Source organism: Chelonoidis abingdonii, chromosome 2 (assembly GCF_003597395.2).
Source record: "Chelonoidis abingdonii isolate Lonesome George chromosome 2, CheloAbing_2.0, whole genome shotgun sequence".
NCBI classification, from domain to species: Eukaryota; Metazoa; Chordata; order Testudines; family Testudinidae; genus Chelonoidis; species Chelonoidis abingdonii.
In genome coordinates, this window is record NC_133770.1 from 85254254 (window position 1) to 85270837 (window position 16584).

General features: G+C 39.2%; 1 protein-coding gene across 1 annotated transcript in view; it reads right to left on the reverse strand.

The window, feature by feature from the left end:
• Positions 1-16584, reverse strand: part of SACM1L (SAC1 like phosphatidylinositide phosphatase) — a 53987-nt gene that overhangs the window by 4097 nt on the left and 33306 nt on the right. Inside the window, exons 7-18 of the mRNA XM_032803196.2 lie at positions 15672-15705; positions 9516-9617; positions 8147-8232; positions 7861-7947; positions 7267-7335; positions 7095-7174; positions 3645-3743; positions 1636-1774; positions 1302-1371; positions 1131-1203; positions 485-578; positions 312-404 (exon numbers count right to left, since the gene is read on the reverse strand). Coding sequence (XP_032659087.1) covers positions 312-404; positions 485-578; positions 1131-1203; positions 1302-1371; positions 1636-1774; positions 3645-3743; positions 7095-7174; positions 7267-7335; positions 7861-7947; positions 8147-8232; positions 9516-9617; positions 15672-15705 — 1026 coding nt within the window. The remainder of the gene's footprint in view (positions 1-311; positions 405-484; positions 579-1130; positions 1204-1301; positions 1372-1635; positions 1775-3644; positions 3744-7094; positions 7175-7266; positions 7336-7860; positions 7948-8146; positions 8233-9515; positions 9618-15671; positions 15706-16584) is intronic.

The window sequence follows — 16584 nt, forward strand, 5'->3', positions numbered from 1 at the left end:
TTATCCCTTTCCACTTTTCTTACTGAACAGATAAAGCAAGAGATCCAAGAAGAATCCCAATCTTTCTAGTAGGGACAACTGGCCAAAGAGACCCTTTCCTTCCAATTGCATGTCTGAGAGAGGCTCCCTTTGTGTCATGGCTCATGTTCTGGATTCAGTCCTCCCGTAAATGGCTACCATAAAAAACAGGACCAGAAGACACAAATGGCCCTACATAAACAAACTGCTTAGGTTTACTAAAGCAAATAAAACAAACAAAGCATTTAGTTTCCAAAAGTGTGAATCAAAGCTTATTAAAAAAAAATCCTTACAGCCAAGAACTTCCAGTCCTTCTGTATATGTAGAGGGCTGACAGACTCTACTTCATCCACTGAATAATTTCCAAGAAACAGATCGATAGCATCCTGTAATAAACATACAGAGTTAAAACGCATAGCAATTATGACTAAGTACCTATCTGCAAAAGAAAAAAAACCCAGCTTACTTGTCTAAATCCATCAGAAAAGTTGTTCTTATAGTAACGTATTAATGAGTTCCATCCATCCATTATTAGGCCCCACTGAGTTCTCTTCCCAGTTCTGTAAAACAAAAAGTGGTTTTATGAGCATATTAGAATTAATTTGTTTGCAAATTGAAAGCAGAAAGTTATACCAAGTGATGTTCAGTGTTAATACAAACCTGAAAGAATCATAAAAATCATATCAAGTTTCTATTTATACTTAAGGACAAAGATGCAACTGTCTAGTGCTGCCTCTGCAATGTCTAACTCCTATAGGCAACAGATTTTTATGAAAAAAATATCTTTTAAGAAAGGGTGGAAAGATCTGAGAGTAAAGTCAGGAAAATGGTTCCTCAGAGACTCAGTTTTCCATCATGCAATAAAACAAGATGGAATATTTTATAAACACATATTGATTTTATTTCCTGACTCTTCATGTTTTTTTTAAACTACAAAAGGTATATTACTGTTTATTATATCATGTTGTCATAGGCTGAATTTTTCTAGTAAGAGGTAGTTAACATGTAAGCTGGTAATATTAATGTGTGTCTGGAAAATTGAAATATCAAATCGGTAGATAATTAAGTTACAAAAATGCATTGTCCTCAAAACAGAACCATCTCTAACTTGCCTTGTGTAGTCTGTCTTTAAGGCACCAGTTCCAGCATATTGTTTGGCACAAGCATTTGCATTATCAGCCCATGCTATGAACAGAGAAACAGAATTATGTCGGTTTTCCTCTAAAAAATGCTGATGGGTCCTTATTTGAAAAAAAGTAATTTAACTTTAAAGACAAACCTACCATTTTTGTAGATTTTTTCAAATTCTGCTTGTTCTTCAATTCTCTGTCCAACATGTAGAACACCTAACCTCTAGAACAAAAAACACACTACAATTCAATATTAACTCAGAGGATGTCAGTACTTAAGTTTATGTAGGACATAGCTTTTTCTTCCAGCTAAAAGTTGGACAGTACACTTTAATTTCTATCAGGTCTTTAAGTACTAAAGCTATTTATGAGTGCAAGCTACTACAAACTTTAGTTGTACTTAATCCCTGACAGACAACTCATCCTCCCCCTCCCCCAGAGAGAGAGAGTTTTGAAAAAACAAAAACAAACTAGAAAAAATCTTGACCTGCAGCTGTGCTTGCAGAGAACGACGCGCTAATAGGCTCTGAATCACATTAGTCCGGTCCAGGCAGTCCATGCAATTACTGCGGAATATTCCTTCCTGCTGAGTCACCACTTTACCATCAGAATCAACTAGAAAATAACTAAGATCCACGATACATTTAAATGTGTATATAAATAGGTACCTAAAATAATCCACTTCAAAATATAGTCTATGATTGCACACTTTATAACAGGTTTTTTTTTTTAGTTACCCCAAACAATCTTTCCCCAAGTTAAATTCTTTGCCATTTGTGTTTAAGTATATTTGATGACATATTATTTATCCTTTTCTTCCAATAACAGATAGTGAATGCACAGCATTATCAGAAACAGTGTCTAAATGGTTTCAGAGTGGTAGCCGGGATAGACTATCAGCAAAAACAATGATAATGATAAGTCCCCGTGGCACCTTAGAGACTAAAAAATTTATTTCGGCATAAGCTTTTGTCTAAATGGTTATCCTACTGCATTACACACTTCAATAACTTAGCTTGCAGTTGCTATGAACCTTGGTATTACCTATCGGAGGAAGAGCTGGTTCCACTTCCACTTTCAAGTACGTTGTAGTCATGATGTGTGCATGGTAATAACACAATCCTTACACTACACAATTACAAAAAGACTTGGCTTCAGCCTCTAGAGAAGAATGCTGCTTCTTTGTCTCAGGCCTGCAGAATCTGATTTTCAAGAGAGCCCAAACTCTCCAACTCCCTAGTGTTAACTATACTTTGAGGACTCCTCATAAAACAAATCAAATAACTTTAATGCCTTATTTTGAGATACATCAGTTCCTGTCCTTTATTTAAAGAAAGCTGATTGGTTTTGACACGTGCCTACATAGTGTGCTATGTGCTACAGTGTATTACTAGTTTTAAGACATTTCTCAGTTACTCATTCTAGGGTTGAGAATCCTATACAGCTGGTATTTTAAAGACAAAATTACTTGCCCATTCTGCTTCTTTGATTCTTATCTGTTCACCTCCTCTCAGATTTTAGGGGCTGCTCCTTTTCAGGTTTTTATATGCTCAGGAGCATGTTTGGTTTGTACTATCCCTACAGAGTGAGGGATTTAGGTCAGCCTACATCAATGGTTCAAGCTTTCATTCATAAATGGAACTGGCAGAGGTTTGAGCGAGCTGTTCCTCACATTACAGGGGAAGACAACCATGTGTGTGGAAATGGGGGTTTAGCCCTCAAAACACTAGATATAGGAGTTCCTGGTCTGCCTCATGCTGTAGACTTGAGACCCAAACGGTGGTGATGATATCTTCAAAGAAGCAGAACAAGGTAAATAGTTTTCCCTCCCTAACCTGTACATCTATGAGCAGTGAATAATAAAATAAAGACTAATGCATTAAGCAACAATTGTTCATATAGATCACACAAATTCATTTTGTATATGAAATAACTTACTAGGGGAAAGGATATTAAATCAAGTTGGGTGTTTGCTACTCTTTTGTGAATCCAAAAAAATATTTAAAAAAAAACACATCAGGAAGGATTGGTGTCTGGTTGCTCACATATGGCATTAACACTGCATTTGAAGTTACCACACTGAAAACAGATAAGCAGTTGTGCTTGGTAATTTCTCATTCACATGTAATAGGCAAACTTGTATTTATCCCTCATCCCTTCACCAAAAGGGACAAATTTAATTCTCCTTCAGTTTAGTTGGCTGCAACTACTCTCAGAACCAAAATCATGGTGAGTGATTGCATTATAAACCACATTAAGGCCTCTACTTTGTTGCTGAGCAGGAGTGAGGTCACACAAAGATATCTGCAGACTCCACCCTGTAATCTTTATCTTATTTGCATATGCATCTTCAACTCAGGGCCACAGAATCCATATGAGAAAGTGATCTACTTTTGAGGATATAGATTCTGCTCTATGGATCTGCTGGGCATCTAACAATCTATCACTTTACGCTAGCCACCACAAGATGTCCACGTAGTGCTATATAGAGATTACCTAAACTCATCTTGTTGTTCTGCAAGTTGATCCATCAAGAGCTGGAGTCGGTCCCACCTCATTCGACTGCATTCTTTATGGAAGTCAAATGCTATATATCTATTCAGAGACAAGCACATCTGATAAAATAAATTCACGACACTCTTCACTGATCTGAAGAGATCACAGTACAGTTGTATTTTTAAAAAGCTAATTTTTTCAAAAGAAAAAGAGTAATAAATATTGAAGTGCAGAGAAATGATCTTCAATTAAGATTTCCCAACATCAGCCAAAATTTAAGAGCAATTCTTTAAAACTGGGTTCCACAAATATCAAAGGACATGTTTCCTGCATTTCTGTCCTCTTCCGAAATATCACATTGCACATTTTAAGGATGCAAATTTCTGCACTCCTTTAGATCAGGGGTTCTCAAACTTTTTCTTTCTGAGGCCCTCCCAACATGCTATAAAAACTCCACGGCCCACCTGTGACACAACTAGTTTTCAGCATATAAAAGCCAGGGCCTGTGTTAGGGGGTAACAAGCAGGGCAACTGCCTGTGGCCCCATGCCACAGGGGCTCCTGTGAAGCTAAGCTGTTCAAGCTTTGGCTTCAGCCCCAGGTGGTGGGGCTCAAGGCCTTGGGCTTCAGCCCCATGCGGTGGGGCTTCAGCTTTCTGTCCTGGACCCAAGCGAGTCTAATGCTGGCTCTGCTTGGCAGACTCCCTGAAATCTGTCCATGGCCCCCAAGGGGGCCCCGGACTCCTGATTGAGAACCACTGATCTAGATGATCCTACTACTCTGGAAGCAGGATAAGGAAGCACATGTTCACTAATATTTTACAAAATCACTTCAGTCTAAATATCTTTTTCCCAAAAGGGTGCAGGGAAGTGGGTTTCATGCCTCAGCTGGAGTCTTAAGGAAAGGCTTCTCTCTCCTGGCACCATTTCCTAATGTAACTCCATTTGGCGCCCAACAATGCCCTCCTCATTAAAAGGAGTGTGTGTCTGTGTGGAGGTGTAACATTCTCTCCTCCTCCCTCCAAATATTGCCATGGCAACACATTCATGCTTTGTGGACTAGGATATCAACCTGGAATGGGAATCATGGTTTGGATCTTCTGCAGTAGACCAGTGCAGTTACTGAGTAGTATAGTTTTTAATTGTTAATTCTATTTAAAGGATCACCTGTGAATACCAGGGATTGATTCAGCCATCAGTGCTCATTTACTGTTTATATAGTACTATAAGTGTGCATGGCAACCTAACTAAAAAGACATGGTCCCTGTCCTGAAGTGCTTACAATCCAAGGTGTTCATTTACCATATTTACAAGACAACATGGGGAAGAAAGCAAATGCAGGTCCATCTGCCCATCCTTTTTTCTAAGCCGCTTTCTGCTTTGTATGTAGTTTAAAAAGCTATGAATGTATTAGGCAAAGAGATGAGGCTAGCATATAATGTTCAAAGGAATGGATGGGCGATGAGACAGGATGATGGGAGGAGTATGGGAACGTTAGAAGAGGAGAAAGGCAGAAATAGGACAAAAGCAGGTGGGCCACGATGAGAAGTTTGGCAAAATTCAGTAAACTGGCAGTAAGGGGTCAAATATCAAATAGCAGCAAGCACTAGCAAATAACCCCCACCCCAGCAAAAAAGAAAAAACAAAAAACCCAACACCCATCAATTAATGGCAACAGGATGCTCATTTCCAAATAGGAAATTGAAAACAGAGTCAGAGTTATAAGAATTTAGAATCTATACAAAGAGGCTAAGAGGAGATCCAACAAGGGGAGAGAAATTAATCAAGTTCAGGCTGCAAACATATACCTTTGTGGTAGACAACAGGAGTGGGGTTACCAGATAGCAACTGTGAAAAAATGGGACAGGGGTTGGGGGGGGGGGGGCAATGGGCGCCTATATAAGAAAAAGTCCCCAAAAACAGGATTGTCCCTTTAAAAACAGGACATCTGGTCACCCTAAACAGGAGTAAGATTCTTAGAGGAGGGGACTGTGTGTGTTGTTGTTTTTCTTTTTTTATTAAAGGCTTTTCTAGACAGTTTGTGCAGGACTGGAGGTGGCATTCATAAATGTGAATGATTACTGATGGCAGGTAAATGCCATGCCATGCAATTAAAGTAGCAAAACCCTATTTTTTGCTAAAAAATAGGACTTTTACCATGAATTTTTTAAACGTTAACATCTGCAGAATTTACTACTGGGAAAAAAAAAAACACAGGCCAGAGATAGGATTTTACACTTCAGTTTCTGCAAAATGGCTTCTAGTTCTACAGAAAGTAGTGCAAGGAATCCCACAAGTCATTTCTCTCTTAAAGATGTAATCAATACCAGCTTTGAAAACTGAACAGAAACTCTCCACTGGAAGTGCTCTTAAAGACATGTCCTCCTCTTCGCAAACCAACATGTATGAGTAAATATGCAAATCTACAGCAAAAGTACTGCAACTGCTGGAAGGGCCGGAGGGCAGCAAGGCACAGATAAATGTGAGTGATCTAATTCCCTGTCCTTCCGTAAGAGCCTTATAAAATGAGGATTGATTGATGTGAAACAACTAAAAATTCAATGCAAATGCATGCTATATAAGATTAACTGCATTCAAGGCTAAACTTTGCCCTTAAATGTGCATGTGCAGCTTCCACAGAAGTCATTAAGAATTATGCATTCATGCTAGAGGGCAACTTGTTAGGAACTTCTGAAACCAACAAATGTCTAAGTCCCTTGCAGCAGAATCTCTGGGATGAAAAAAATAAAAAATTTAAGATTTGTGGAAAATCCATATTATTCTCTCCATATTCAAGAACAAGGTTAAAGAAAGCAAGTCAATAAGTGAAGATTACTATTTTAAAATGATGAATCACCACTGTTAAACTGTACATGCACCTGCAACTTCTGCAATCATGAACATTTAATAATAATTTATTTGCTTTCCACACTCCTGTGGCCCATACGCTCCATTTAGGCTGCACGCCTAATAACCTTGTCTTGGTGTCTTTTTTCTAAGTGACTTCACACCAGGAACCCCTTGGTCTGCAATGCCTCACCTCTTTCATCCTGGAAGCACATTTCTTCCATGAAGTCAATAAACACTCATCTGCCCTTCAAAGAAACAAGCAGAACTTTCAAGACATACCACTAGCCAAAACTACGCGCTCTTATTACTGTAACCCTCATCCTCCCTTCTTTTTATGCTGCTGTCCTGTCTCTCAATTCCCTTCACATGCACCCTATGCCCATCATTTCCAGTTGGATTGCAAACTGTTCTGGCAGGGAACATGTCCTTTTCCTGCAATGCAGTATCAATGTGTATTTAAAAAAATGTAATTCTCATGCAAGTTAACTTATCTTATAAGGGCCTCCAGGACCAATTTGATGACACTTTTCATTTAAGTTTGTTAAAAGGAGCCAGAGATGTACTATACACACATATGTATCATAATTTCAGTTCACATGTACCTGACCATTCCATTTCCCAAGCTGTTAACCATTTTTGCAAATGTTTGTTCAAGAGGCTTCTCTGAGCCCTTCTGGTTAACCTGTGAAAAATGAAATTGTAATACCAATCATTCACATTTCTTTAAAAAGGAGAGGCAAACAATTTAACTAAGCAGAATAATTAAAGACATACCAAATTAACAATCATTTGTTTTCCATAGCTAATTATCTGAGAGTCAAAATGTCTTTGGAAGCCATCCATCTAGAAAACAAAAGGGAAAAAAAGTGACATCACGGGACTTTAGAGATGCACAGCTCTGTAGTTCAGTAAAATTACTACATTACAAGAACCCCTTAATGTAACAGCCCAAGTCGTTTTCTCGATGAGACTGCGGTGCTCAATGAGGCAAATATCTGCACTCCACTTTGCCAATGTGCCTCAGCTCTCATCTGCAACAGTCTTGGGCTTCTCTTGTATAAACTACTAGTTGTGCCAAATAGTGCAGTGGTTTTTATCACTATACACAAATGAGAACCAGGAAGAGACTACTGCACTCATTTATAGTTATGACCTCATTCAAGCTTTGAGCCAAAGACTCCCTGGATAAAAAGACTAGTATGCTGGCCCAAGCCTCTTGCTACTTCAACTTTAAAGGTAATGTTTGACTTTTATTTTAAGAACAGATTTAAATGGCATACTGTATGTTAATGAGAAGGAGCAGGAATGTTACGTTTATTACCACATTCTATCCAATTTACCCCCACACATCCAAGAAAACACACATACATGATTTACTACTTTGCTGATCTGTGGCTTTGGCTTATACTTGAGGTTTGGTCTCTGTGACCAGAAAAAAGGAATTGATCCACGGGTCTGGAAAACAAAGGAAACAGATACTTCAATGACAAATGCAATTTCATGTTCTTGTTCATTACACCTTCCTGACATCTATATTTTAACTTGTGTTTTCTTGTTAAATGTAACATCAGGTTTTGGGCAGACAAGAAAAGAAGACTTGCCAGCTGAACTTAAGCTAGTCACGCAATCCATTCTGATAAGCCACTGAATTTACCTGGACAAATGAAGCTTTGCTCCCATTGTAATGTACAATTTGTTCTGTTTCAACAAAATTAGCTGCATGTCCTTCTGAATCAATACCTGAGTTAGAAAAAACAGAATCCAGTTCACACCGACCACAAACACCACTGCTTTAGATTTGAATTGGGGTCTCATTTTTCAGTTAGTAAGATGAAACTATACAGAATAGCCAAAAGATAAGTGAAATCTGTGGCCTCTGTAGATCAAAGCCACCATCTGAGACACTGTCAGCTCATGAAGCAGAGACTTGGGGTATGTCTACACTATGGGGACTATAATGGCATATCTATGACACCGTAGCTATGCTTGCACAACCATATAGTGTAGACACAGCACATAGCAATGGAAGGAGATTTTCTGTCTGCGTAGGAACACCACCTCCCAGAATGACAGTTGGAAGGTTGATGGGAGCATTCTTCCATTAACTTAGCTGCATCTATGTTGCAGGTTAGATTGGCATAGCTAAATTGCTCAGGGGTGTGGATTTTTCAGAAGAGCAGACCTAGAGATTGCTATCATTCAGTCAGTGCAGGGCCTTTATTATACTGCCAGCATGTCTTAATAGTCTAACTTAAATACTTAAGTTATTTTCATACTGAACAAAGATGCCAAAGCGCAGACACTGAAATCTTTCCTTCCAATGGAAAAATTATGGCACAGGGAGCAGCAAGTTTGTCCACACTTCCTCAATGCACCTCAACCTTAACATGCAGAGACTGGTAAGGAGAAGGTACTTCAATCTGCTTCCCTTTTAGCCTTTGGCCTGAAATCAAGAAAAAGCAGACTGCTACAGAACAGACAGCCAAGGATCCTTTGTCAAACAAACACACCTGAAAATTGTAGTTAGGCTTTTTTTTTTTTTTTTTTTTTTTTTTGGTGTGGAACTCAGCTTAAATTTTCTTTCCCTGAACATGAGAATGTTCTCTTGTGAAGTTCTTTATTAGTTTGAAAAATTTATGTAAGGTATTTTACTGAAGTAAATACCACCATAAACAGCTTATTTATAGGCTAATCAGTATTGTCAAGTGTTTCATTTAATACTATCATCATTTTAAATTTTTGGACTAAACATAAATCAAATGCCTCAAGGAGCACTAAATGAGGTTTGCAGTTTAATAGATGCATCTGCATATGAAACTGCAGTTTTGTGCTCAAGGTTGTTTTTCTGTCCAGTTATTACACTGAAGTAAAATATTTGGCACAAAAATCACATCGGGTTGTGACAGAATGGAACAAAACAGTAATGTAAGTGGTTAAATACTTATGACATTTGAAAAGAAGAAATTAATGTGTTACAAATATATTGACCATTCCAACAGTGGCTGCACTGTTCGTCATCCTACCTCTCACATAATAACGTACACCAGCTCTGAAACAGCTTCTTCTAGAGATAAGCAGCCAGTCAAAATACTTTCCATTTATGGAACAAGAGTGCATAGCTATAACTGGTAAACATGTTAAGGAACACACAATTTTGCAATGTTTACTATGGTATTTTTAAATAAAAGGGAACAGGCACAGACATAGCGCCAAATGATTAAATAAATGCAAATAATTTTGCAAACATTCATTGATGTGTAGGTATGTGTATGCATATACTGTTATCCCTATGTCAAATTATTTATTATATTTAACTTCAGAATCAGCATCCTAATACTAAAATCTGTATGTGCACGACTGAGGAAGTTTTAAGGGATGCTAACTAAAAAAAAAAAAAAAGCGATTATAAACAGGGGAAAACAGGATTTGAAGAGATTTGAGACTGGTCTCAAAGGTTCTTAAATTAAATTAAAATGTTGACACATATGACGACATCATTTTAAATCTATTAAAAGCCTAGGAACACAAATAACCATCACAATTGAAAGAATTAGGTCAATATTATCATCATCTTCATATGCATGATCTCAGGTCCTGGCCCCCAAAAAAGGCCTGAACTCTTTTAAAAAAAAAAAAAAAAAAAAAATTCAGACTGCAGACCAAGCACCTTCTGAAATGCGTTATTTTTCTAAAAGTAGTTTTTCCCACCTTCTGCAACCAGAACTAGAAAAGAAGCCTTCAAACCTGATCATGCGCCCTCAGAATATGTGCATCTTAACAATATGCTCCCGGAGCACCATGGCAGGACAACATTATATTGTCAATAGGCCAAATTTGCCCTTAGATGTACACAGCCCCTACCGAAATATTACAGGCAAGCTGCTTATACAGACACTGTGTTATCAGATTCTAGTCCTTACTGTTAGGGAATAGTTGCTAAGAACTGGCAATTTAACTTAAGAATCCAGTTCTGACAAGGTCACAACTACTTTCAGTTAATGTTAGATAATACAGCACCAAACTAATGTCAGAAAGCAGCGTTCCTCAAGTACTGCTGCAGCATGCAGAACACAGGTTCATACTACCCTCTATTGCCAGCAAGGTAGAACTACAAACTTTAAAGGACAAGATTAACAGGCTTTGTTTAGCTTTTAATATAGGCATGCTGTTCTGTCCCTCTGCTCTGTTCTTTTGAACTGCCAATATGTTAACCATCTTACTATTTGCTAAGGTCTGCAAGACAAGTTTTATGCCAATAAAAAATTAAATCAATTTTTGGGTTTCTATTCAAGCATAAAAAATTGTAATTCTTAAAACTACAGCTGATTACTTACATACACACATTTCACCTCACAAATTTCATCTCACCAAGTGTTTTTCCCCACAAAAATCCTGCGTAGAAAATCCACTTTGTTGGGTAACTGCACATTAGGCCAATACTGCAGATTTCATATACAGTTGTGCCAGAACTCTTTGTAAAAAAAAAAAAAAAAAAAAAAAAAAATCCGAACAACTAGTTCAAATTTGGTTTAGAGAGTATACAAACAGATCCTCTGCCACCCAAAATGCCCTCAATAAAGAGTTCCTAGAGAGGGATCTAAAAAGGTCTAAAAATAGACATTGAACCACATACACAAACTCTTAAAATCCTTGTAGATACAGAGATCACCTCATATATATCAAGGCTTGGCTTTTATTCAGCAGGAAATAAAGGCAGTAGCTCTAAACTTGCCTGTTTAACAACACTGCCATAAACCTAAGATCGTAAGCTCAATCAATCTCCTATGTAGAATGTAAGAATGGAGGGATGGATTCGACTCTTACCCTGACTCAAGAGAGATGAAGATCAATACCAGAGGAGTTTTATAAAAACGAGAGAGTTATTTACCTTATAGTAACTGCAGGTTCTTCAAGATGTGTGAACCCTACCAGTATTCCACTGTGCGTACACATGCTCCATGTACCTAGAGTGAGAGAATTCCTGAAAGCAGTGTCTGGTGGTCTGCGCATGTGCCCTTGTTTTCCTCATGCCTCTGACTGAGGGGCTGAAGGATGGAGCTCACTGACCACCTCTCCAGTTCCTTCTCTACCACGAATCCAAGACTGATCCAAAGCAAAGGGGAAGGAGGCTGGGTAATTGAATATAGACAGAGACTGCATATCTTGAAGAACCTCATCACTATAAGATAAGTAACTTTTCTTCTTCGAGTGCTGGTCCTTATGTGTATTTCACTGTGGATTATTGACAAGCAATACTCAAGTAAGAGGAGGGTGTGAGGATGCTATTGTTTGTGCTCTTGTAGTGTGCCCTTCCCCTCCCATGAGTGGGAGGAAGATGAGACAACCGATCAGAGTAAGATACCGTTCAAGGTCCATTTAGAGATCATCTGCGAGGATACAGCCTGACCTGAGACTCTTTCCACTATGACAATAAACAGTTGGAAATTTTCTGATTGGCTTTGGCTAGGTCTGTGAGCAGGATGAACGTCCACATGGAAGTACGCATCCTTGATAATGAAAGCTGTAAAACCCATACCATTTTCAGGATGGGATTGTAGATGCCAGTATGATTATGTGAAATTTCAGTTTGCAAATAAACCAGTTGAGATGGCATAGAAAGAGGATGGGTCTCTAGCCACCCTTCTTTTTGGGTACTAGGAAGTACATCGAATAAAAACCCTTTCCTTGGTGTTGAAGAGACACCAGCTCTACCACTCCTCGCTGTAGGCAGGACTCTACTTCTTGTTTGACAGTCTCTGTGAAAATGACCCTTGAAGAGAGGCAGCAATGGGGTTTTGGAGAAGGCAGGGAGGTAAATTTGATTGCCTAGCCAGAATGGATGATGTTTAACATCCATTTGTCCACTGTTATAGCACTCCACTTTTGGAAAAAGAATGGTAGGTGATCCCCAAAGGATGTGTGGAACTCGGCAGATGGTGGCATCACTCACTGGTCTGCAGTTTCGAAGTCCCATCAAAAATATCATTTAGACGTGGCTGGGGTTGGGATGATGTTGCTGCTGCAGAAGGTGCAGGGAAATGGGACATCTGAACCTTTTGCCTTTTTCGGAGTGGCTCATAAAACAACTGATAGTAAAATTGTTGAGCCATCAGTCTAGGTTTGTATGATTGCCTGTGGAATTGTCTCTTCAGGGCAGATGTATATATTCTCCGAGAGTGGGAATATATACAGCTTTAGAATGTTTAAGGACTTATCTTTTTAACCAAAAAACAGATGAGTTTCATCAAAGGGCGGTGTTCTGGACCTCCCTGGGAAGCCCCAAAGTGCAAAGCCATGATGCACAGAGTATCACAATGGCACTTGCTATTGAACTTGAAGATGCATCTGCTGCATCTACTGCTGATAGAAGAGCAGTCCTGGCAACCAACTAACCTTCCTAAATGAGAGCCTGGAATAAAGCTCTATCTTGTAAGGGCACATGGCAGACCAATGGACACTGCTTTCAAGAATTCTCTGAGTGCCTGTAATGCATGCATACACAGTGGAATACACAGAAGGACCAGCACTCAAAGAAGAAAAACAGGATTTGCCAGATCAGTGGTATAACCCACTTAGTACTTGCTTCTAGCAGGCTACTACCCACAATGCAATTTTTCAGTGCACAGAGGGCTGGAAAAAATTCCTTCTTATCCATCGAAGGAATCACTAGATCCTAAAATATAGGGGAGATTACCGGAATGGAGAGTTTTCTAATACTAAGTAAATCATGTTCTCAATTGTTTTTAGTTTATAACACTTTGTCTTTTGTTAATCTCTTTAAGACTCCTCATGGTTGATTAACTACTACAGGGCTATAGTCAGAAAGTCCATCCTTGGGTGCTGACTGTGCTCTCTTATCTTATGTAATAACTTACGTGGAAACCTGCTGTGGGCCACCTTCCAAGTGAGCACAGGGAAAGAAGTACTTCCTTATTTCATGCAGGCTTACTGGGGGGTAGGAAGGAGAAGAGAGCCTGGGGTAGAAAGCTAGAACAGCACAGACTGGAGACCAACCTGAGCCGAGAAGATAATATCATTGTGTCTCCTCAAATCAGCATATGGTTCCATGCTGAGACAGTGGTTGAATTCTGGACTGCTGAACAGAGCATATTTATGTAATCATATTTGCTTTAACAAGAAAAGGTCACTATCAAAGTTAGCAAAAAGTCAAAATTAACAGCGTATACCAATCTCTCACGAACGCCTATTCTGGTTGGCTGTGTCTACAGTCTTTAAATAGTTCCGGCCCTGTTATCAGGACATACCCCCAGGGCTTCCTCCCTGAAGGCAATGGTTTCACCCCCTTGGCCTACTCTGTACCCAGCTGTCCAGCCAGACCACTAAGTAGTTCATTTTTCTGGGGTCTAATACTGTTCGATTGTAGGCTAGTTCCCCAGTGACCTATGCAGGGGCGGTGGGGAGAGACCCAGGACTGCCCACTACTCTGGGTCCCAGCCCAGGGACCCTAAGAATAACAGTCACATGCCACTGTGTCCCTTTAATTACACTGGTTTCAGTTCCCCGCAGCCCAGTCTTCGCTGAAGCATCACCCTTACTTCAGGGCTCATCTAAGTTCAGGCTCAGCAACCAGCCAGCTCTTCCTCGCTGCCATGGTCCCTGCCAGAACTGAGCTGTCCCTGGTGCTGCAGTTCCCTTTGGGCAGCCAGGAGCACCAACTGTACTCCTCTGGCTCCAGCAAGGAACTGACTGTCTCTGGCTTTGCAGCGCCTTTCTTTATGGCCCTCCGTGGCCCTGACTGGCTGCTTCTGCTGCAGCCACTCTAGACTGCTTGGAGGACTTCTATACAGCTCTTTTTCTGGGATGGGTGTGGCAGGACGCTGAGGCCTCCAGCAGGGCCTACTGCACTCTGTCATAAACCCATCTATCGCAACACAACAAAGCCCAGTTGTCCCCCGATTGGGACTTTTCACCTTTTCTAACTCAAAAGCCGTAATATAATTGAAAATCCCAGCTTTTGTTAGGCAAATTAGTTTACAGCCAATGCAAGGTATCAGGTTAATTTAAGATTGCAGGAATGCATGTGTATACTCTGCTACATGCATCATTCTTATGAGTAAGGCAGAGTATTGCTATCAAAAGCACTGTTTGTTAAGAGAAGGACTCTTGTAACATTCTTTCAGTTTCTGAGAGGATGAGCAGAAAGATGGCAGAATGTGCATGCCTATTCCTGTGGCATGGGATGGGGAGGTCTGAGTTATTACAGAGAACTCTCTCCCAGGTGTCTGGCTGGTGAGTCATCCCCACAAGTTCAGGGTATAAATGCTCATCAAATTTAGGGTCAGGAAGGAATTGTCTCCCAGGTCAGATTGGCAGAGACCTTGGAAGTTTTTCGCCTTCCTTGGCAGCAGTGTGGGGCACGGTTCACTTGCTGGCTTGAACTAGAGTAAATGATGGATTCGCTGCAACTTAAGGACTTCAGTAATTCAGCCAAAGGTTATGGCCTATTACAGGAGGGAGGTTCTAGAGCCTGTGATATGCAGGAGTTCAGACTAGGTGATCATGATGATCTCTTCTTGACTTAAAAGTCTATGAACCAACATTGCTCTCTTATTTTAAAGTCTATTAGCCTTGCTAATGCTGGTTTAAATTGTATCCAATGTCTCCTTATATATATCTATGTCCTTGTAAGAAAAAAAAATTCACTTAATAGGTGTCATTCACCAGTTCACAGTCTAACCATCTAAACATTTAGTAATATTGTAGGTGAACGTACCTGCCTAGCAGGATATAATCACAGGAATATTGATGTGAAAATGTTTATTAAACTGAGCTTTGTCTCCCAACAGAACAGCCAACACTAGAAATGTGATTGTTCAAATCATGCTTATAAGAGTGGTTTATATAAAATTGTGTTAAATATGAAAAAGCAAAATATTTCCTCTTTGCATTCAGATGGTCCAAAATATAAATTGCCTACAATCATTACATGCTATGTTTGCAATTAGGACAAGATACACCAAATTTTGGGACGAGACTATTTGAAGATTTATGTGGTAGAGTTCCCAACTACAGTTAACTCTTGCACCAGCAACATTTTCTGCCTTAGAAAGTCAAATATTCTCCTAGATAATCTGATGAAACTTCTAAGGCTAACACAAAACAAAAACAAAACATTCGTAATCTAAATTTGCTCTAGATATCAAACACAAAAAGGATACATCCATGCATCACTGGAAGAGCAAACCTATGGATCTGAAAATACAAAAGAAATTGTATAACACATTTAAAAAATCCATTTTATATAAGTTGTCTAACAAAACAGATATCTCCAAGTACTAACCAAAGAGATAGATCGATAGACGACAAGTGTATGAAACTCCAGTAAAAGGCACACATTGTAAGGGCAATTCAGTTTGGAAAGAGGGACATTTATTCCCAATGAATAAGAAAAAGTTTCATGTTTTCTAGACAAGTCATTTCTTTGCACAACCACAGATTTTTTGCTCACTAATCAAGCAACGAAGTGTAATATTCTTACCAGTCATCACTCTGTAAAGCAGAAGAAATTCTGTAACCAAGCTTATCTCACAGTGAGTCAGTGAATGACCTTGCTAACAGCAAGCTGCCTTGGAATACAAGTGGGTATTTGTACTCCCAGTTCTAAACAGAGATCTGCTTAATATTTTTGCCACAAAAAAGCTAAATGTAAATTAATACCTAGATGTATTTTCTAAAACTTACTTGAATACTGTCAACGTATGACATGAACAAATGTGTTAGCTGAGTTCGGAGCTACCAGTACAAGTCTTAGCTAAGAAACGTTGTCTAGCCCATGTGAATAATTTCAGACTAGACTTAAGAAATCCTAGGGTGCAATGTTATCTGGATATAACTTGCTAAACACAAGAGTAAATATGGCAATATACTGCCCTTTACACTAATTAGCATTTAATTAAAAAAAGTTAAAGATGGTTTGCAAATACAATGCTATGTTTCTCTACATGGTGTAAAGCCTAGAAAAAAAGATGGCAGATCAGGCATTAAGTCACCAGGAAGGAAGGAAGGTACTGAATGATGGTTCTGCTGCATTCTCTCAGTCCCAGACACCACGGAATCACTTCTCCTCAAATC